Genomic DNA, 23,996 nt, shown 5'->3' with positions numbered 1-23,996 from the left:
GGCATTCCTTCCCCTTCACCCCACCTCTCTCTCCCACTTTCCTACTTTGGACATCCTTCTTTCCTCTTTTTTTCTTTCTTCATTCCTTGTTGCAGATCATGCTGTTTATTCGGATTTGATGTTTTGAGCTGCTTTTTGTTTCACGGCCTGCAACAAAGTTACTTGGCCCATTGAAACCTTCTTTCGCTTGCAGGCTACAAGTTTTGCTTATTATTTTATGCTACTTTTACTGTTGAATGTTATCACATCCTCGGCAGTTACGTTCCATCTAACACCTTCTCGGCAACTGCAAACAGTCCTTTTACGTTATGTTTTGTACTTAAAATGTTCAATAAAAATCGATTGAAAGTTAAATGCACAGCACGGTTCAAGTGTATCAGTCAGCATTATGTTTCATACAACATAACATACCGAGTTTAGCAGTCAGAAGATTGTAGAGTACAGCACAAATACAGAGTGTGGTGGTCAAGAGAATGTAATGTACTGCCCCTTCAATTCGTGTCAGTAGGAAAATAATGGCAGTCTGTACATATGCCTTGCATTGGTGTCATGCTGAAAATAATGCCTTTACATTGGTGTACGTGGGAAAATAATTCCCCTTACATTGGTGTCAATAGGAAGATAATTCCCCTTACTTTGTTGTGAATGTGTGCTTATACATAATGTAATGCACACATAATGTTACCTTATGTAATGCATAATTTAAATTGCTATCATTAATAATTGGTAAGTAATACCCTGCAAGGTGTACTACTAACTCACCTGAGATACAGATTGCCCTGGTTTTCCACACTGCCAAGCCTCTTTGCACTGATTCAGTTGGTCGACTGGTGGCAGATATAGAGTTCTCCATATTTTCTATATTTGCCACCTCTTTATTTGCCACCAATCGATCAATTGAATCAGTACCTCAATCAGCCCTACAGTGCTGGCCATAAGGTGAAAACTGTCAATGCATTAGCAACCTCCAGCACTCAACATAGGCTGCAATCCTTTACTGAATTCTGCCATCTGCCATAGACTGTGGGGGTGGGGGTGCTGCTACAGGATGGCTGAGGCAACATTTGGTGTTCAAGTACCCTCCTGATGCCACCCATCAAGCAGTGATCAAAGTATAAATAAAACTCGTTGTTAAAAATGATATTGAACATTTTGACATCATTGCATACAGTATGCAAATTGTGCTTGTGTAAAGGTTATGGGAAGTGTGAAATGGAGCATGAGGGCTAATGTGGGCTCAAGACAGAGTTACTACTAAGGATTAAAATTTGCTCATAGAGAAAATATGGTAGTCAGATGATATGACTACTGAACCATGGTTTATAAAAAGTATTGTTTGGTGGTTAGGTCTCCAGCTATTGTTTCCATGCACATACCCCTAGTGCCTGCTTTATCTATTGCAAGCATAATTAACTTTGAAAATCCCACTTGGCCAATTCAAACCAAGGACTGGTGGGCCAGCAGATGCCTTGCACAGTTGCATGGCAGTCATAGGCATATGATCCTCACCCTGTCTAACTGAAATTGCACAGATGGTTATATCATATGTTTATGGCACCTTATTGTATGGATATCTTAGAGTCCCATATTTACTTCTCATGGTTTGTCTTCCAATTGTACACAGGTTTGGGCTCACTGTTTGGGAATAGCATCTTGCTGTACATATCCTACCAGAAGAAGCAGCTGTTAAAGCCAGCAGAATACTTCATAGTGAATCTGGCTTTGAGTGACCTTGGAATGACTGTGGTTCTGTACCCTCTAGCCATCACCTCCAGCTTTGCACACAGGTTAGTCTGCAGCTGTGCTACCAATCGCCTTGCTTGCTAATGTAGTAAAATACATTGCTTTGTTTTAGATCATTTTTGATGAAAGAAAGACGAAAATAAATATATGCAAAACACATTTAATGATATTTCCCCAGTGAATTGCTGTTTCTTTATTATTTACACAGTGTACAGCACAGCCTGTATACTCAATCTTATAAATGAGAAGTCCCATTGTTCAAAAATTGACATATTATTTTGTACTTAGGATGTTTCATTAACACAGACACTGTAGTTATGAATACATCTGTCTCTTTTGCTAGTAATGTATTTGGAGACTCCGCCAGTTGTGTATTAGTATATAAAAATAGTTATTGTTAACAACCAGGGCCATAGTATTCTATTCACAGCAGTATGTCTCATCACCTTCAGCAAAGAGGCCCACTTACCAACAACTGCAGCTATTTTTTTTTCTTTGTGTTATTCCATTATAATAATAATAATATTGTTTACACATTTTCCAGCTCATTACAGTGCACATAGACATGTATGCTTAATCTGTAGCAGTGCAAGGAGGCAAATTTAACATTCATCCATTTTTACTAGCCTGAAATCTGATTGCTATGGCTTATAATACTTGTTAATTTACCAGAAAATCCCCGAAGTGTGCAAAAATATGTCTAGATGAACAGTATATGATATTAAAGTGTATATAAATCCTTATATTAGTTTTGGATATAGTAGGCGGTAGGGTTAAAACCCTATCAGGTTACTTTTTGCTGTTGGAATGAAAGGAATTCTCTCCAGTGAGGGGAATTCACCTTTTAGACAGTTGTCACCAGACCACATGTCTACATTGGACCATTAACCCTCACCCTCTTGTTTTGAGGACAACTTTAAATTTTGGATTTCTATTCAGCCTCTGTCTTTGTGACAGTGGTCCTTAATATAAATAAAGGGGCAAATCTCCCCAGTGGGTACATGTACAGCAATAAAAACCTAACAAGGACTCCAACCCTTCCCTAATCTATTCAAGTCTAAGAAAACACAAATTACTGTTACCAGTAATTCCCTTAGTTTAAGGTTAAACCTCTTTTCTTCTAATTTTAATGGTGTGGTGTGTAATGAGTGGCCAAACAACTGCCAGAGTCTCCAAATACATTACTAGCAAAAGAGATAGATGTATTCATAACTACAGTGTCTGTTATGATGACTACATAGAAAGAGAATGACCAGTAAGGGTAGTTTCTGTATTCTACTACATCCCTTGACAGCGCACCCGAGAGAGTGAAGCTACACATAAAAGTCCACCCACTGATCCAGATACACATCCAGTTTGTAGTGCCTGGTGAAAGTATTAAAACTTGATCTTGTTGCAGCTCTACATATCTGATCCAGCATTGCTGAGGAAGCCTCAGCCCAAGAGGGAAAAACATGCTTTCAATTTAATGGCGAAATAACTGCAATGGATGGCTTCAGTAATCCATCAGACTATAGTAATCTTAGAGGCATTTTGGACTTTATTCCTACCTTGGAACTGAGCTAAAAGATTTTTGTCTCTTCCCCAAAGTTATGTGTCCTGTAATTACTGGAGAAAACACCTCCTTACATCCAGTTGTGAAAGTCTTAATCTTCTTTATTAGAAAGATCAGGATGAAGGGATGGAATCCCAGTAGAGTGATAGGAATTTGATGTCTCCTTCAGAATATAGGAAAGGTCTGTAAGAAGGTATGTAAGAAGAGTAGGTATGTAGGGATGTCAGGGGAGTACTTACCGAAGCCGAGACTTGCGACTAAGCGCACCCCGCCCCCTGGAGGTAGTACAGGGAATAGGTGGCATGAAGAGGCATGGACCACCAGCATGTAGTAGAGTTCCTGAGAGAGGGCTGCAGGGCTGAACCAGGGTTTGCAGGAATTCCGGAACTGGCTGAGGATCTGATACAGGGGTACAAGGTAAGTCCGAGATACAAGCAAGGGTCACACACTGGAGAAGGCAGGCAATCCAGGTCACAGGCAGAAGGTCAAACACTAGAGAAGACAAGACAAGTCCATTAAGCAGGCCGAGGGTCAGGAGAATAGCAGAGTAGTCAGGAACAGTCCGGGTGACAACGGGCAATCAAATACGGTAAACAGGAAGCAGGTACAAACGGGAAGCTGAAGACAAACCAGCAACCCATTTGGATGCCAGAGCCATTTTAAATAGTCCCGCCAGAGCACCACGTCAGGCATGCACCATTGTGCACACATGTGCGCTATTGTGCACATGCACACCGTTCCAATGGGTCGCATGCGCTGGAGCGCCATTCTGCAGCACATGCGCACAGGTATACGTTGGATGTGGCTGGAAAGAACCCTTCTCTGACAAGGAAGTATAGAGAAAGCTATTTCCCACTGCCCTAGACATAGCCATAGCCAAAATAAAAGTCTTCTTGAATGTTAAGAAGTTGAGAGAGGCTTGATCTAGTGATTCAAAGGGTTTTCCTGTTAAACCTCTTATTCCCAGGATAAATTCCAGGGAGGAAGTTTTGGATGGATGTAGGTTAAAACGTGGATCTGATCTCATAAGCTTCTTATTCCAAGGATGGTCTTGCAGGCTGAAGTAAAAAAAGTAAGAAGTGCATACATTTGAACATTTAGGGCACTTGGCTTCGGCCCCTTGTCAAGACCTAGCTGAATGTCTAGAATAAATAAAAATTGGGGATACTCAAGATCAACTTCTTGTCATCAAAATCTGCAAAAAATTTTCAAATGTAAAAATCATTTTTTGAAGTCTGCACTTTCTTAGCCCTTGTACACACGGTCGGACATTCAGACGGAAAATGTCCGATCGGGCCGTGCTGTCGGATAATCCGACCGTGTGTGAGCACCATCGGAATGTCCGACCAACAAAGTTTTAGAGCTGACAACATGATTTGTAGAGAATTCCAATCGGACAAAGTGCCACGCATGCTCAGATCAAATTACGAGACCAAAGCTATTGGCTACTAGCCTGAATGTAGTCCCGTCATAACGAACGAACGTCATCACGTTCTGAACGATTGGATTTTCCGACAACTTTGTCCGACCGTGTGTATGCAACACTAGTTTCGGAAAAAATCCGACGGATTTTGTGGTTGGAATGTGCGATCGTGTGTACAAGGGCTTACTCTTGAAAGGTGGAGATTACTCTGTTAGAGAGTAATAGCTTTCTTGAGGACCCCCTGCTCAAACACCAAGCAGTCAATCTGAGTCTCACTACTGCTGGATGCAGAACTGGTCCTTGGAACAGAAGGTTAATACTGTATAGGAAAGGAATTTGTTCGGCTGCATACAACTGCTAAGGTAGTGTAAATCACCCTTGCGGGGCCATTGAGAAGGTACGATAAAGACTTCTACCTGCTTCTCCTACATCTTCTTTAAGACCATTGGGAGAATGGGTAGAGGTGGAAACATATAAAAAAGAACAAAATGCCACCTCTGGCCAAGGGCATCCAACCCCTCCAGAAAGTCTCTCTTGCATAAAGAAAAGAGCCTTGTGCTTTAGACACAAATCCATTTGATCCAAAACAGACTTTTTTTTTCTCTCTCAGAAGATTTGCTTTTGGGGAATATTTAAATTTTCTGCTCAGGAACATTTTTTTTGGCTTAACTTCCTTTGAATGGTTTCCCAAATCACTTCTAAAGCGTAGCTAAACTTAAAAACAAAGATGTGATATATTGCAGGTTACCAATCTTTAAATATGGTGGCTGTATTCATATTCTTTTTTGATAGACTTTTTTACTTTATTTTCACCTTGTGGCCCACCCAGTAAGTCTGGTATTTTTCAACTTTCTTTAACAGACCAAGCTGTCCAGCAAAAGTGGCATTTAGAGGGTTGAGATAAACCATTAACATTGACAGGAGTGATTACAACCATTAGCTTTTATTAGTTTATATAAAACATTTATCCCAAAGGGAAAAAAAGTGTTGCCGTAACCATTTAAAAAGTATTTGCCCAAATTTGACTTTAAATTGTAAGTCGGGTCCCTCTAAATTTTAATCCAACACTACCCTCTTTACATGTTGGCAATGCTGCTGTCCAAGGTTGGCTCCTTTGCTCCTCCATAAGGTGGAGGCACCCTAAAGATGGCCATACGTTATACAATTTCCTTATTCAATTTCCTTTAGATTTACCTTCAACGGTGTAGTGCAAAGGCCTGCCTTATTGCAGACAAATTGAAAGTGTGTAGGTTTGACTACATATTACATGGTTTTGGTAAATTTAAAGAAAAATGGAACCAGAAAATCATATAATGTATGGCCAAACTAAGCCCTTGTACACACGGTCGGAGATTCCGTCGGAATGTTTCCTATCGGACCGTTTTGTCGGATATTCCGACTGTGTGTGGCCTGCATCGGACTGTTTCGGAATATCCGACGGACCAATTTTTCCAATTTGCCGGTAAAATTTTCCAACAAAATGCTCCTATCGGACATACTCCGATCATGTGTAGCCTACTCCGACGGACAAAGTGCCACGCATGCTCAGATCAAATTCCTAGACCAAAGCTATTGGCTACTAGCCTGAACGTAGTCCCGTCTAACGTAATAACGTCATCACGTTATGTACAATTGGATTTTCCGACAACTTGGTCCGACCGTGTGTATGCAACATCACTTCCGGACCTCTTCCGGAATTAATCCGTCGGAATTAATCCGTCGGAATTACTCCGACGGATTTGGTTGTCGGAATCTCCGACTGTGTGTACAAGGGCTAAGGCCGCGTACACACGGGCGGACTGTTCGCCCAACTTTGTCCGCTGAACAGTGTTTCAGCGGACAGTCCGCTCGTGTGTGGGCTTCAGCGGACAGTTTCAGCGGACTGTCTGATGAACAAAGTCTTACGGAATTTCCGTAAAACTGTCCGCTGAAACTTGGTTTGAGCGGACAGTCCGCCCGTGTGTGTGCCAGTCCGCTGTACTTTCGAAATGAGCGAACTGTTCCCGCCCGGAGAAAAGTCTGCTCATTTCGAGCGCGTCTCCAGGTAGGCGGGACCCGCGAAGGAGACGTCGCGGGCCCCGCCGCCTGGTATGGACTTAAAGGGGAACCCCAACGCCGAAAAAAATCTGCGTGGGGGTCCCCCCAAAGTCCACAACAGACCCTTGTCCGAGCACGCTACCCGGCCGGCCAGGAAGGGGGGGCGAGCGAGCGCGCCCCCCCTCCTGAGCCGTACCAGGCCGCGTGCCCTCAACATGGGGGGTGCCTTTTATTGCACAGCTCCGGGGGTCTTCCGTCTTCGGGGGTCTTCTCGCCGTACTCCTCCGCTATCTTCTTGTAGCTCTTTTGCTAGCGGAGGAGTCTGGCTTTCTTCCTCCCCGCCGCCGGCCTCTTCTCCCGACTTCGGGGGTCTTGTCCCCCTCTTCGGTTCTTCTGCCGGGCCACCGCGCCTTCTTATAGCTCTTTTAGAGGCGGTGGCCCGGTCTTCTGTCGCCGCCTTCCGTTCTTCTGCCGGGCCACCGCGCCTTCTTATAGCTCTTTTAGAGGCGGTGGCCCGGTCTTCTGTCGCCGCTGTCGCCGCCGTCGCCGCCGTTCTTCTTCTTCTTCTTCTTCTCCAGGAGATGTTGACACGACGCTCTCTCCGGCCGGAATGCCAGAGCCGCGCTGCGCTGCCACTTATATAGTGACAATGGGGCGGTGTCACATGGTATATGTCACATGGGTTGGTCACATGGTGACCCCGCCCCCTTACGATGTCATAGTCCCCATGTGACATCAACCCATGTGACCAACCCATGTGACATATACCATGTGACACCGCCCCATTGTCACTATATAAGTGGCCGCGCAGCGCGGCTCTGGCATTCCGGCCGGAGAGAGCGTCGTGTCAACATCTCCTGGAGAAGAAGAAGAAGAAGAAGAAGAAGAACGGAAGGCGGCGACAGAAGACCGGGCCACCGCCTCTAAAAGAGCTATAAGAAGGCGCGGTGGCCCGGCAGAAGAACCGAAGAGGGGGACAAGACCCCCGAAGTCGGGAGAAGAGGCCGGCGGCGGGGAGGAAGAAAGTCGGACTCCTCCGCTAGCAAAAGAGCTACAAGAAGATAGCGGAGGAGTCCGGCGAGAAGACCCCCGAAGACGGAAGACCCCCGGAGCTGTGCAATAAAATATTTTAACCCTGTGTTGTGTTTTTTTTGTACTTTTTTTCACAGGTGAATGGGTAGGGGTACATTGTACCCCATACTCATTCACATAGGGTGGGGGGCCGGTATCCGGGGGCCCCCTTATTAAAGGGGGCTCCCGGATTCCGATAAGCCCCCCGCCCGCAGACCCCGACAACCAACGGCCAGGGTTGTCGGGAAGAGGCCCTTGTCCTCATCAACATGGGGACAAGGTGCTTTGGGGTGGGGGGGCCGCGCGGCCCCCCCTTCCCCAAGGCACCCCCCATGTTGAGGGCACGCGGCCTGGTACGGCTCAGGAGGGGGGGGGGCGCTCGCTCGCCCCCCTTTCCTGGCCGGCCGGGTAGCGTGCTCGGACAAGGGTCTGTTGTGGACTTTGGGGGGACCCCCACACCGATTTTTTTCGGCGTTGGGGTTCCCCTTTAAGTCCATTCCAGGCGGCGGGGCCCGCGACGTCTCCTTCACGGGCCCCGCCTACCTTGACACGCGCTCGAAATGAGCGGACTTTCCTCCGCGTGTGTGGGCGAGTCCGTTCATTTCAAAAGTTGCGCGGACTTAGTACGACGAACTTAGTCTGCCGTATTAGTCCACTCAAAGAGTGCGGTGTGTGGGCAAGTTCGTTCATTCAAAAGTTTGAGCGGACTGTCTGACGAACTTAGTTTGGGCAGACAGTCCGCCCGTGTGTACGCTGCCTAAGAGTTACTGGCCAGATCACCAGGGAAAAAAAAAACATAAAAAAACTAAACTAAGGCAGCCGCTACATTTAAGGATTGTTAATCTGCAATATATACAATTTTGGTGTTAGGTTTAGATAAGCCGGGATGTCTTTTTTTTTTTTGCTTTTGAAAATCTTGTTTGTCTACCACTTTATCCAAGATTGTGTCCAGAGTCTTGTCAAACACAAATTCTCCTTCCAAGGGGATGCCACGGAGCTTAGCCTAGATGCCTTATCTGAAACATCAGTTTTGGCAGTGATGCAAACCATCTCCAATGATGCCTTTAAAGCAATGAAATACTCAGAATCTTTGTGCTCACCTAAACAAGCAAACAATAAAAAATATATGCAGCTGCATCATTCAAAGTTATCTAACCTTGTTGGGCAAATATGTTTACCAAATGTGTGGCTTTAAATTAAAAAAATTATTTATACTAAGGTATAATTCATTAAAAAAAAATCAAGTGCAATTTGAATTTTCAATTATAAAATATGTGATTAAAAATTTGTAATAAAAAATTTATATGAAAACTGTAAATAAAAAAATCATAGAATAAGATATTCATAAACCAAATAGTGTGCAGCTACCCAAAAACATGTTATACTAAATACATAATAAAAGTGAAAAGCAGAACTCATAATGTGCATAAAAACAAAAAATCTGCACCCTGTGGAGTCCTAAATTATAATATAGCTCCACAAAAAAAAAAAAGAAAGCAATATAGTCCAACACAAATCTTCCATGATAGAAAGCGCCAAGATCTTCTATGATAGTGAGTCACCCTTCTCAGAAGTGCTTAACACACTACACCCAGTGAAACATGAGTCTGCCCACCTCCATATTTGACCTCAAAGCTTCCTAAATGGTCATATAAGCTTATCCCATATGTAGGTACATCATTCTGGTCTGCTTTCACCTTCTACTCTTCATATATACATCCTCTGCCAACCACAAGACCATGAATGTAGTCCTAGGTGTAGTCCTGGACTCTGAACTCTCCTTTAAGCCCCACGTCGAATCACTGTCCGAATCTTGCAGCCTCAAACTCCACAACATCTCCAAAATATGCCCCTTTCTAACCAATGACACAACAAAGTTTTTAATTCACTCCCTAATCATCTCTCGCCTCAACTACTGTAACTCCCTTCTCAGTGGCTTACCTCTACATAGTCTTTCCCCCCTTCAATCCATCATGAATGAACATGGATCCCTGAAAACACTTCTCTTCAGAGAAGCCAATCATACACACACACACGTAACTGCATTTTCATTTTCTCCATCACCTCATCCCCCACAGCTATTACCTTTTGTTCCCCTTGACCCTCCTTTCTAGATTGTAAGCTCTAACTAGCAGGGCAATCTGATTCCTCCTGTATTGATGTGTATTGTAACTGTACTGTCTTGCTCCCATGTTGTAAAGCGCTGCATAAACTGTTGACTCTATATAAATCCTGAATAATAATAATAATGAATGGCATAAAATGGAAAAGAAGACTTACAGTACAGTATATACAGTATCTCACAAAAGTGAGTACACCCCTCACATTTTTGTAAATATTTTATTATATCTTTTCATGTCACAACACTGAAGAAATTACGATTTGCTACAATGTAAAGTAGTGAGGTTACAGCTTGTATAACAGTGTAAATTTGCAACTCAACACACAGCCATTAATGTCTAAACCTTTGGCAACAAAAGTGAGTACACCCCTATGTGAAAATGTCCAAATTGGGCCCAATTAGCCATTTTCCCTCCACAGTGTCATGTGACTCGTTAGTGTTACAAGGTCACAGGTGTAAAAGGGAAGCAGGTGTGTTAAATTTGGTGTTATCACTTTCACTCTCTCATACTGCTCACTGGTAGTTCAACATGGCACCTCATGGCAAAGAACTCTCTGAGGATCTGAAAAAAGAATTGTTGCTCTACATAAAGATGCCCCAAGCTATAAGAAGATTGCCAAGACCCTGAAACTGAGCTGAAGCACAGTGGCCAAGACCATACAGGGATTTAACAGGACAGGTTCCACTCAGAACAGGCCTCACCATGGTCGACCAAAGAAGTTGAGTGCACCTGCTCAGCGTCATATCCAGACGTTTTCTTTGGGAAATAGATGTATGAGTGCTGCCAGCATTGCTGCAGAAGTTGAAGGGGTGGAGAGTCAGCCTGTCAGTGCTCAGACCATACACCGCACACTGCATCATATTGGTCTGCATGGCTGTCGTCCCAGAAGGAAGCTTCTTCTAAAGATGATGCACAAGAAAACAATTTTCTGAAGACAAACAGACTAAGGACATGGATTACTGGAACCATGTCCTGTGGTCCGATGAGACCAAGATACACTTATTTGGTTCAGATGGTGTCAAGATTGTGTGGTGGTGAGGAGTACAAAGACAAGTGTGTCTTGCCGCTGGCAACAAAACCGAAGTGTCATGGTCTGGGGGCTGCATGAGTGCTGCCGGCACTGGGGAGCTACAGTTCATTGAGGAAACCATGAATGCCAACATGTGCTGTGACATACTAAAGCAGAGCTTGATCTTCTCCCTTCGGAGACTGGGCTGCAGGGCAGAATTGCAACATAATAACAATCCCAAACACACCTCCAAGACGACCACTGCCTTGCTTAAGAAGCTGAGGGTTAAGGTGATGTACTGCCCAAGCATGTCTCCAGACCTAAACCCTATTGAGCATCTGTGGGACATCCTCAAACGGAAGGCGGAGAACCCAAGGTCTCTAACATCCACCAGCTCCATGATGTCGTCATATAATGGTGGCCACACAAAATATTGACACTTTGGGCACAATTTGGACATTTTTACTTAGAGGTGTACTCACTTTTATTGCCAGCGGTTTAGACAATAATGGCTGTGTGTTGAGTTATTTTGAGAGGACAGCAAATTTAAACTGTTATACAAGCTGTACACTCACTACTTTAGATTGTAGCAAAGTGTAATTTCTTCAGTGTAGTATCTTGAAAAGATATAATAAAATATTAACAAAAATGTGAGGGGTGTACTCGCTTTTGTGAGATACTGTATTTATTATTCCAGTACAAAGATCAAATTACACTAACATGAAAATTACAAAAACTTGCAGAAAACATAGCAATCCTCCAGCTCTCCACCTGCTCCCAGGCAAATAAAGTGATGGTGTCAATGGTAAAGGTCCATTCCTATACGCATTGCATCCTAAATAGGACTTTTTCAGTAGGTCGCGAACCAACGGAACCATGACGTTTATATAGTAACAATAATATGTCATAATTCCAAGATGAAGATTGCTGTCTCCAAAAAAAGGCCAGCGTGGGGATCCCCCCCCCCCAATCCATACCAGGCCCTTTGGATCTGGTATTGATTTAAAGACAAAATGTAAAAAAATATGGTGTGGGGCCCTTCTCAAATTTCTTACCAGACCCTTATCCGAGCATGCAGCCCAGCAGGCTAGGATGAGGGGCAAGCCAGTGCCCCCTCCCTTCTGAACCATACCAGGCCACATGCCCTCAACATGGGGAGGTGCTTTGAGGCAAAGGGGCTCCCCCAAAGCACCTTGGGGGGGTGATCAGGGATTTTTGTAACCCTTTTGATTGCTCTTCCACTGATGATCACTGTAACAGCAGTGTTTGAACTGTCATAAATGGGGTACATTCATATCAGCTCCGATTTAGCATTTAGTGTGCTGTGATTGGCCTACAGATACCACATGGTACAGGGTGCTTGGCCCGGGTACCAGGGGAGGGCTGGCAGCCTTAGGCCTGGGGGGCAAGTCCAGTCAAGTGGCCCATTGAACCACTTAATCAGCTAGGTGAGTCCACTGGTGGGGGGGGGGGGGTTAGATAAGTCCGCTGGTATAGGGGAGGGTGTTAGATAAGTCCGCTGGTGGGTGGGGAGGGTGTTAGATAAGTCCGCTGGTGGGTGGGGAGGGTGTTAGATAAGTCCGCTGGTGGGTGGGGGGTGTTAGATAAGTCCGCTGGTGGGGGGAGGGTGTTAGATAAGTCCGCTGGTGCGGGGAGGGTGTTAGATAAGTCCGCTGGTGGGTGGGGGGAGGGTGTTAAATAAGTTCACTGGTGGGTGGGGGGGTGTTAGATAAGTCCGCTGGTGAAGGGAGGTTGTTAGATAAGTCCGCTGGTTGGGGGGGAGGGTGTTAGATAAGTCCGCTGGTGGGGGGGTGTTAGATAAGTCCGCTGGTGGGGAGAGGGTGTTAGATAAGTCTGCTGGTGGGGGGGAGGGTGTCGAGTCCGCTGGTGGGGGGGAGGGTGTCGAGTCTGCTGGTGGGGGGGAGGGTGTTAAGTCCGCTGGTGGGGGGGAGGGTGTTAAGTCCACTGGTGGGGAGGGAGGTGCTAAAAAAAAAAAACAACACACGCTGCCACTGCCAACATTTTTAATTGTCATGATGACTATGCATTATTAATTAAATTTACAACTGAAGCGGATTAAGCTAGCCACTGCTCCCCATAAGCCCAGCAGGTCACGTGCGAGGTGACGTTCTTGACGCCGGGCGTCCCCTCCCCTGACGTGCCACACACCTGGCCTGCCTCTGAGACTCCTGGGAGGTAGGAGTTGTAGTCTGCTGTGCTCACACCAGGGGCGTACCTAGAGCATTTGACACCCGGGGCGGATCCTATATCTGGCACCCCCCCCACCATAAAATGTAAAAACACCCACTGTGTCCCCTGCATACCTCTGCATCCTTCAATATCTTTTTGTCACTACTGTGTACCCCCCCTCTCCACAACTGCACCTCTGGACCCCTTTAAATTACACAGCACCCTGCATCTCTGGACCCCTTTACATTACACAGCACCCTGCACCTCTGGACCCCTTTACATTACACAGGACCTTGCGCCTAAGGACCTCTTTACATTACACAGCACCCTGCACCTCTGGACCCCTTTACATTACACAGGACCTTGCACCTAAGGACCTCTTTACATTACACAGCAGCCTGCACCTCTGGACCCCTTTACATTACACAGGACCTTGCACCTAAGGACCCCTTTACATTACACAGCACCCTGCACCTCTGGACCCCTTTACATTACACAGGACCTTGCACCTAAGGACCCCTTTACATTACACAGCAGCCTGCACCTCTGGACCCCTTTACATTACACAGCAGCCTGCACCTCTGGACCCCTTTACATTACACAGCTCTTGTACCTCTGGACCCCTTTACATAACACAGCACCCTGAACTTCCTGACCCCTTTACATTACACAGCCCTTGTACCTCTGGACCCCTTTACATTACACAGCACCCTGAACCTCTGGACCCCTTTACATTACACAGCCCTTGTACCTCTGGGCCCCTTTACATTACACAGCACCCTGCACCTCTGCACCCCTTTACATTACACAGCCCCTCACAGCTCTGGACCCCCTGCATGTTACACAGACCCCCTACAGTGCAGACCCCCCTCCCTACCATACAGACCCCCATCTACAGTGTAGACCCCCCTACAGTACAGAATCCTCCCCTACAGTGCAGACCCTCCTACAGTACAGACCCCTCCACCCTACAGCGCAGACCCCCCCCCCTACAGTACAGACTCCCCTACAGTACAGACTCCTCACCTACAGTACAGACTCCTCACCTACAGTACAGAACCCCCTACAGTGCCGAATCTTCCCATACAGTACAGACCCCTCCCCCTACACTGCAGGACCCCTCCTACAGTGCAGGACCCCTCCTACAGTGCAGGACCCCCTACAGTGCAGACCCCCCTACAGTGCAGGACCCCCCTACAGTGCAGGACCCCCCTCTACAGTGCAGGACCCTCCCTACAGTGCAGGACCCCCCTCTACAGTGCAGGACCCCCCCAAAGTGCAGGACCCCCCCTACAGTGCAGGACCCCCTCTACAGTGCAGGACCCCCTCTACAGTGCAGGACCCCCCTACAGTGCAGGACCCCCCCTACAGTGCAGACCTCCCTACAGTGCAGGACCCCCCCTACAGTGCAGGACTCCCTCTACAGTGCAGGACCCCCCCTACAGTGCAGGACCCCCCCTACAGTGCAGACCCCCCTACAGTGCAGGACCCCCTCTACAGTGCAGGACCCCCCCTACAGTGCAGGACCCCCTCTATAGTGCAGGACCCCCTCTACAGTGCAGGACCCCCCACAGTAAAGAAGGACCTAAGGACCCATAATGTACCTCGAGCCAAAGGCAGTGGCATTGCAGGGGGGAGGTGCGAGCAGCACCAGAGTGGAGTGACATCTGTCGGCTCAGTGATCCGGGACCCGGCGCAATAATCTCCTCTCTGTGGTCACGTGACTCACGTCGCGCCGTTCTGATCAGTCCCGGCAGCGGCTGTCACTCACAGCCGAGCAGATTGAAGCCGCCTCCCCCTCCTTGTCTACACAGTGCTGTGCATGGAGGAGGGGGAGGCGGCTTCACTCTGCTTGGCTGTGAGTGACAGCCGCTGCCCGAGACTGATCAGAACGGCGTGACGTGAGTCACGTGACCACAGAGAGAAGGGGATTATTGCGCCGGGTCCCGGCTGCCGTCACAGCGTGAAAAAAATAAAAATAAAAAATGAACAAACAGTCAGCGGCCGTTTCAAACATAATGTAGGCGCCGGCCTGGGGGGAAATTTCCACCCTGCCCCCCGGCCCAGCCCGCCCCTGCCGGGTACCATGTGATATCTGTGGGCCAGTCACAGAAATTAATTCATAACAGCTTATTGACAATGTGATCATGCGATCGTATAGCTTTGAGCAACCAGGAGCAGCAATAGGCTGTCTCCACCTTTTCATGACCATTAATATGCTTTGTGGAGTGGACCTGTCAAAGGATAGGATGTAATCTACCAGAGAGTTTAGCTAAGGTGCTATATGACATTTATAATTCAAAGGCCTGTTTTAAAAGGGGATATCTCATCCTTGTGCTACTGGTGGTAGTTGGAATCTTCCCACATGCATGGTGGAAATCTAGCAATCTTCAGTTCGGAATTGTGAAAGGCTGGCACAGGCATCTTTTTGTATGAACTTTTAATTTACGGTTTTCATATTAATTTTTTTTTATGTCTGCATGAATTTCACAATTTTTATAATAATAATTCGACATTCATATTACACTAATGTTTCTAATAATGCATCACAGATGTCACAGATGTCACCTTGGTAAGAACTGGACAGGAAGCCAAAATCTGATGTTTGGGGGTGCTGTTTTGCAGATGAGGCTCAAGCTGCATTATCCAATTCTTGAGGATATGGTGCCCTCTGTGGTAGGAATGTTTGGACAAAAGATACTGGTTGCTACTTTCCGTGTGTCAGGGCTGGGCTCAACCCTTCCTTCTCTGAGCTGGTCGTTCAGCTGTTGGCTAATTGCCAGCTCCTATCTCTCCACAGTGACTCACCTGTTGATGATATCTTTCTCGTCACCCCTGCCTACTTAAGCTGTCCAGTCCAGAGGATCTTTACCTTCGCCTTGGTCACATCTCTAAAGATGCTCTCCTGTGTCCCTGTTAAAGACTTGCTTGGCTGGCATTCCTTCTGGCTCCAGATCCTGTTCTACTATGCTGTTCTCTGGCTCCCTGAAATTTTGGCTTGTCTTACTATCCGTTACGGTTCCTGAACTCTGGCTATGTTTTGACTATGTTTACTCTGTTTACCTTTTTTATTGTTATTAAACAGGTGTGATTTAACTGTACTTCTGTCTCAGCCTGATTCATGGTTTCTGACACCGTGTTCTTCCAAGGCCCCTTTCACACATGTGGACAGTATGTCCGTATTTCATCCATCTGTTTGCGGATGAAATACGGACATACATGCATCCCTATGGGTTAGCGGGATGAACATCCGCAGACACCCGCTATTGTTCGCCTCCGCTGTGGTCCGATTCTGCAGACGGAGGAAAATCCTATTTTTCTATCTGTCTGCAGAGCGGATCGGATGAACACGGACAGACGGTCCGTGCTCATCCGATCCCCATAGAGGAGAGCGGAGAGCTGACAGGGCGGTCCCTGCACAGTGTGCGGAGACCGCCCTGTTATCCGCCGGCTCAGCGGGGACAATGGAGCGATCCCCGCTGAGCGAGCGGATCATCACGGGGTGGATAATTACTGATTACTGGATCTTCCTTCTTTTCAATAGGGTATTTAAGGGAACCTTCTTAGCAAAATATTTTATTGAAAACATAAAGATATAGTACATGCCCAATAGCTTCAGGTGAATCAAATGACATTACATCAGGATGTAGACATCAAAAGATCAAAGTATCATAATCATAATCACTTGACCAGAAAGCGCAAAAATTAAATTACACTTTGTAAAAGGACAAGGATAATCAGTTAAGCATCAAGCGCTTTCCAAAGGGGCATGCCATTAGATAGTTGCTAAGTAATAAATTTAAAAAAAGGGTGCTCTTAACTTTAAAACACAGAAACACGTGGGCTTTTGACAGAAAGAGGGGGAAACAAGCAAGAGGGCTGCAGATCAGAAAAAGAAAATGAGGTTAGTATGGAGGGGGCGCATGGTGGGGTGAGTAGGAAAGAAGTGAAGAGTGTGGGGATGGGGAAAAGGGGAAAGGGGGGTTCCCCAGTGGCTCCCGAGGTTAGCTAGTGAAGGCCTGTTAAAAAGAAAAGAGATTATTGTTTAGCTAAGTATGTGGGGGTTGCTTTAGGTTGAATGGAGGGGGGATGTCTGCTGTGCAGGTGGGGAATAATTAAGCCATGATTACCAGATCAAGAGAAATTTGTCATGAGTATCATTCAATATGTCAGTTAATTGCTCATTGTGTAGCAGAGCAGGTCTCAGATGTGCCACCAGCGTTTGTCTTGAGGGGCGGAATGGGGCCTGGCCAGTCTGTACCCAAATGGAGAAGTCTCCAGGAAGGATGGCACATTCCTATCCTTACCTTACTTGTCTGGAACCTCTCCCTGCTGCTAACCACTGACCCTGTCAGAGGGGTGACTGGTCCGTACCCTACCCTCATGTAAAATGCGCTCCAAACCTGGAAACCAGGGCTTTAAATAGGCTCTGCCTGACCCAAGTTGGCTGCTAGAGTCACATGGGATGCCAGTATCCAATAAGATATCTTCTGCAGTGATCCAGGAAACCATAAAGGAATCATGTTCCTCCTGACTTTCTCTCCCACTGCAATGCCGCTGCGGTTGACAGTCACCTGAAGTAGAAATAGATGGCAATTTTTTTTTGTCTTTGCATTAGGAACATAGTGGTTTGGAAAAGGAGTCTGGAAGTTTAGAATTACAAGCAGTAAACTTTTTTTGTAGTATTAACCTTTTTCCTAGGCTTAGAGGAAGATTTCTTTACTTTTCTAAAAAACACAAGGGAAAAATAATAATTGGTACAAACACTGAATTTTTTGAAGGAAAGTAGTAGAAAAGAGAAGGAGAATACTTATATCAGGCCTAGCATAGTCTCATGAGCAGTAGCACCACCATTTCTGTTCATCTTACAGCCACACCAGCAGCGGGTCTTAAAGTGGGAGTAAACTCCTTTGTATGGCTTTTACCTATAGATAAGCCTATAATAAGACTAACCTATAGATACAGTAAAAATCTCTTAAACATGCACCGTTTAGGAAATACTTACTTTATATGCAGTTGGTGATGTCACTGGTGCATGCACTCTGAAAGAAAACAGTATACCCGTGCAGTTCCTTCAGAGCTGTGCCATAAATGGCAACTCCCACACACATGATGTCATCACTGGCTTGGCCATTCATATTGTCAAAGCCTGCGATCCTAGAAGGAAGACCGGTTGAAAATGGAAGCGCCTTCAGCGGGGACAGCATGCCACTGGAGGGCTTCATTTTCATGTAAATCTGTCATAATGTGCTAGCATACTAGCACATTATGACTTTAACTGCCCAGTACATTTTTCTTCATGTGATTTACTACCATTTTAAATAGACCAAAGACTGCTCACAGAACCAGGTTCTCTCTTTGCTTTTCCCTGCCCACCTCTTCTAAATCTACCAGTCTAGCTAGCAGGACTCTGAAAAAGGACTCTAATGCACTAAAAAAAGAAGATAAACGTACCTTACATGAAGTAGAAACCATTAAAAATTCATAATCCCTGCACGTTAACCAGTCAAGAAGCGATGTTACCAACATTGCCATGTTTTCCATGGTAGTAACAGAACCAGACGTAGACAAAAACCATGCAGGATGCCACACAGCTGCATCCGGATGCTGCTGAGGCTCTTTGCCACCATGCAGAGAAAGAGAGGTGAACTACTGCAAGCAAAAACTCGCTTGGAGCCCGCTGAAAAAGTCTATCCTCTCCAGGACTTATGTCTAGAACTTGAATCACTGTCACCCTGTACACAAACAGCATCCTGCATCTCCCTCAAACTGGGACCCTGACCGGTTTCCTCCCTTGCAAGATACATCAGTCAGGAGGAAGTTGGGATTAGCTTGAAAAGGAAGACACTGAAATGGAGCCCACAGAAACTCCCACCTGAGGTCCTATGGAAAAACTGTCACTGATCGTGCCCTTGGGAGGGGCAGGAAATCACAAAGGTGGTCTGACTTAAATTTAATAACTCTATTTCCTCTCCCCCGCAGGTGGGTGGTCACACAGAGGTGTGCTGTCTTGAGACATAGTGGAAACATTTTTGTCTTTACATATACTTTAACACACATTTTGAGAAGAAATATATGTGAAGTATGTATGAATTACATTTTCTATATATAATATTTTTACATTTTAACAGTCTTACTGTATCTATCACATTTCTCTGTCTTTGTTTCTAGGTGGATATATGGAAGCCATGTTTGTTTGTTTTATGCTTTCTGTGGTGTTTTGTTCGGAATTTGTAGCTTGTCAACTGTAACATTGCTAAGTACGGTGTGCTGCATTAAAGTTTGTTTTCCTACTTATGGTAAGTTTACTTATTGACAGTCACACAATTTGCGTAAGAAATGCTTTTACATGGAATGTGCATTAATGCACCACCATGGAATGTTCAAGTATGAATGAGCCCTCGGGTGACTACAGAAACTCACTTGTGAAAACACAGTTGAGCAATGTAACTGATACTTTGTTATCTATACTAACAGTTAATTTTTCTGGACAAGCTTTTAGAAAATGTTCTTCCTTCTTCTTGCCAAACAGTTCTCTAAGGACTTGGTACTACTGCCTAGATCAAAAGTAGGTAAAGGATTTCCTGAAAGCATGTCATTCGAACCACAAGAAATTCTTTAATGTTTTTGCAGTCCTAGCAGTTTTCTTGATATGAAGATATCAAGGAATTGAGGAATTTAAAGCCTTTAAAAACGTACTTATTCACAACAAGCCGGTCAGTAAAGGAGCACAAAAACAAATACTACTACTTGGGTTTCTAGAATTCTTCTAGCCATCAGGATATAATGCTATGTCACACCATTTAAAGTTCTCCTGCCCTCATATGAATGGGGGCTAGTTATATATTGGAGTGGAAGTCTGACAGTAAAAATCTTGCACAGGACAAAATCTTGTTCCAAAATATGTGGGAATACCATTTCAAATAAGCCTCTACTCCATTTTTACCTTTTTAAGGAAGTATCTCACTTACTACCAGACACCACAATATAACTTTGACTCGCAAAGAAAAAATAATGTGATAAGAATGCTTGTTTTCCAAAAATTTTAATTAGTTTTATAAGTCCAAAGAGATTTTAAATTATAGTTAGATGGATGAAAATAAAAATTGTTATACATGTGTAAAGCTTTGTAAATCTGTATTAACCAGAAAAAACTCTTCTGGGTTCTGATTTGTAATCTTTTTCAATAAGAATGTCCTTACTGCCTACTGAAAGCATCTTGGGAATGTCAGCTAATGAAGCTTATTCATGAAGTCAGAGAACGTTTCACTTTACCTCTCTTATTAGATTATGCAAATTGAAATGCTTATTTTGTGTATATAATTTGGTACGTGAATTGTAATTTAAAAAAACTCATCTTTTTTAGGAAATAGATTTGGCCATAAACATGGAAGCATCCTCATTTGCTGCGCCTGGGCATACTCGGCTCTTTTTGCAACTTCACCTTTAATTCACTGGGGAGATTATGGAACAGAACCATATGGCACTGCTTGCTGCATCGACTGGCGTTCTTCTAACGTGAGCCAAGCCGGCATGTCTTACATAATAGCTCTTTTTGTATTTTGCTTCTTAATTCCTTGTGGAGTCATAATAACTTCATTTACGCTTATATTGATAACATTGAAGGAGTCTCGGAAAGCCGTGGGACGTCACAGTTCAGTTCCTGCAAGGATGAGCAATGTACAGATTACCATTGTAAAGGTAAATTACTCTGAAGAAATAATATGAAACTGGGATCAATCATGGTAGCACGGCCTATAGTATCCACCTCCTCTGCCTCCTGAAAATAATTGCAAATTGCTGGTAAAAATGAAAATCTAAGGGGAATTAATAAAAAGTGAGATTTTATCCCAATAGGTGCTGTTGCCCATACCATCCAATCCGCTTTTATTCACATCAGGCACCCAAAGTGACAACATAATTTTATCAGATAATAACAAGCAGTCTACACATGAAACATGCATGCCTGGGCATCAAAGATGTACAGTAAAAGTAAGCCTGTTTATGCAACCATTGTAAAAAGAAAAAAAAAAGGTCTTGTGACAGCTGAATCATACCTCCATGTACAACCACTATCTTTTGTCTATAGCAAGTTTATTTTAGAAATTCAAACTGTGGAATGCATAAACCATAAAGGAAAACTGTTTAACTTAATGTCTTGTTTTTTGGTTGCATGGGTAAAGAAAGAAGCAAATTGATAGTATTAGCATTTTGTCTGTTGTAACTCCAAAATGAATTGGAAACAAGAGTTTCTACATATTTTGGGTCATGATAGCTATGCAATGCATTAAGTCAAAATTAGTTCTATCCAAAATTTTCACTGGTGATCACTATGGAGGCTAGGTAATAAAGGTGTTGAAGGTTTAAAGTTCAACTTCGAGCTAGGATTTTCTCCTCCCTCTTTCCTTCTTCAACCGTTGAAGCATATCTGCTCAGGAGAAAAAAATCTGTAAGCCCCGGTACACACGGTCGGACATTCCGACCACAAAATCCGTCAGATTTTTTCAGACGGATTTTGTCCGAAACTGGTGTTGCATATACACGGTCGGACAAAGTTGTTGGAAAATCCGATAATTTGGAACGTGATGACGTTTGTTCATTACGACGGAACTACGTTGAGGCTACTAGCCAATAGCTTTGGTCTCGTAATTTGATCTGAGCATGCATGGCACTTTGTCCTATCAGAATTCTCTACAAACGATCAGAAAAAGTCAGATCGGATTTTGTTGTTGGAAAATTTGAGATCCTGCTCTCAAATTTTTTCCGTCGGAAAAGGTCCAATAGAGCCCACACATGATCGGATTTTCCGACAATATAATCCGATCGGACCTTTTCCATCGGAATTTACGACCGTGTGTACAGGGCATAAACCTTTTTTTCTAAATGTCTTCTATTTACTACGGTGACATCACAGGTTATCTTTACCCTCGTCTTCATCCAGCAGTGGGCAGATCTTGAATGCTGCAGAAAGCCATGCCACATATGATATATATACTGTTCTTTGCAGCATTGTTATATATGGGCAGGGAAGGGCAGGGGGCAGGAAGGAAGTGGGGTTTAATGATGCCTGGCATCATTTAATCATGAAGATTAATTGCACTGGAGTAGTGAGCAGATGAGTCTGTGGTGGACAGTACCTAGAGAAAGTATAGCAGCCACAATGGTATTTTTTTGGATATGTTTTTTGAATATTTGAATTTACCAATACAAACATAGATTCTAGGTGCACAATATGCACCTTAAAGTACAATAAAGGCATAATACTGAGTACCCCAAGGTGACATTTTTTTAAAGAGTTCCAATTAGCTGAGAATTTCTGTGAAACATGATCATTCTATAATAAGGACAGTAAAGTTTGGGTTATAGATAAAAATATTAAAGCAGTAAAGAAGTCCCTGGTTTAAAAAAGAGCATAGTAAGCTCTAATGCTTCATTACAGGGATTTGGAATGAGGTTTACAGCAAACTGCTATCCGGATTGAATATAAGGCTGCTATCTGGATTGAATTGAAATTTACCCTACTAAGGTTTTTTATCAAACTTTGTAATTATTACCATTTTGTACGTTTTTATTAGCTGAACTGCAAGGGTGTCTTTATTACTTACTTTTTCAATCTGTCCTATACAGCTGACATATTTTTTGATAGTAGTTTATTTAGGTACATACACCCTCATCATATAATTGGTGAGATAGTGAGCTTTGTGAATCTTTAACTCCCCTTCCCCCTGTGACGCTTTGTAAGTGGTTCACAGTAAACCCTTGATAATAAATATAAGAAGTCGCATCCCATAAAAGCTTTCTAAAAGCTACCACAAAGGTGCCTATGTGGACAGCAGGGAGTTTAACCATGTTGCCCATATTTTATAGAAGCCTTTTTTATTTATTTATTTTATTTATTTTTTGCCAGGCTCGACTTGGGCTTTAAACCAAGTTGTGAGGCCTCCAGAGCTTCCATTTAAAACAAAGAAATTGATCATGATATTTTGATTTTTATTTTCACTAATTTCTTCTTTTGTAGCACAAAACTGCAGTGAACATAAATGAGCCACCCAAGACTTTAGTCATTGCTCTTATTCTGATATCCTGTATAAAACCATATGGGTTCACCTTGACTGTACATCTGTTCTTTTAACCATTCAGATCTTTGCTATTGTAGGTAAATGTTAGTATGGTCCCAAAATACAGAGTATAATTACGTAAAGAAATGTTATGTCCCTTTCAGTGAAGTCTGTATTGCACATAATTGCTACAAATGTAATTTTGCAATTTGCTGTTATTAAAAACTTTAATTTCAGTACAATCAGTAAAATCTAATTTTCTATCAGTGTGAAAATTTTACATTTTTTTTTAAAGTGGCTGGCTTACAAAATGGCAACCTAGAGATATTTGGTATTTGTATGCGTAAAGGTTTTTTTTTTGCTTGTGTGATTAGGTCAGTGTTTTTTCCCAGAAGTCTGCACTGAGCTACAAATAAAATATAAAAAAACACCTGCAACAAGAATTAAATGTTTGCATTGGGATATTCTCTAAGGCAGCCCTCAAAATTTCCACTTGCCTGCTCGCATTGGGAGAGTGAACATAAGCTGAGGACAAGTGTGGGAACCCCCAAGGCGGAGCATCTCACTACTGCTGCTTTTGTGTGAGGGATCGGTGTACTGCTCTGATTCATGGAATGAATAGGTAATTGGGGCCAATAGGGATCAGAGCAGAACATGTATCTGCCCACACAACAGCAGTGTAAAGATCATGGATGGATCTAGTCAGTTGAACCTCCCAAAGCCCTCCACCAACCCTGACACTGCGCCGGCAGTCTCCCATTCCTGCACAGTACACAGCTGAGCTTGA

The 23,996-nt window shown here is 44.1% G+C and overlaps 1 protein-coding gene across 1 annotated transcript in view; it reads left to right on the top strand.

The window, feature by feature from the left end:
• LOC143998340 (opsin-5-like) overlaps positions 1-23,996 on the top strand; it is a 44,988-nt gene that overhangs the window by 8,149 nt on the left and 12,843 nt on the right. The window contains exons 2-4 of the mRNA XM_077493955.1: positions 1,625-1,787; positions 19,323-19,450; positions 20,518-20,852. Coding sequence (XP_077350081.1) covers positions 1,625-1,787; positions 19,323-19,450; positions 20,518-20,852 — 626 coding nt within the window. The remainder of the gene's footprint in view (positions 1-1,624; positions 1,788-19,322; positions 19,451-20,517; positions 20,853-23,996) is intronic.

The sequence above is a fragment of the Lithobates pipiens genome, unplaced genomic scaffold (genome assembly GCF_037356315.1).
Source record: "Lithobates pipiens isolate NorthernLeopardFrog02 unplaced genomic scaffold, aLitPip1_a1.2 Scaffold_19, whole genome shotgun sequence".
Taxonomy (NCBI): Eukaryota; Metazoa; Chordata; class Amphibia; order Anura; family Ranidae; genus Lithobates; species Lithobates pipiens.
The sequence above is the reverse complement of the archived record's forward strand: the minus strand, read 5'-3'. Positions and strand labels throughout refer to the sequence as shown.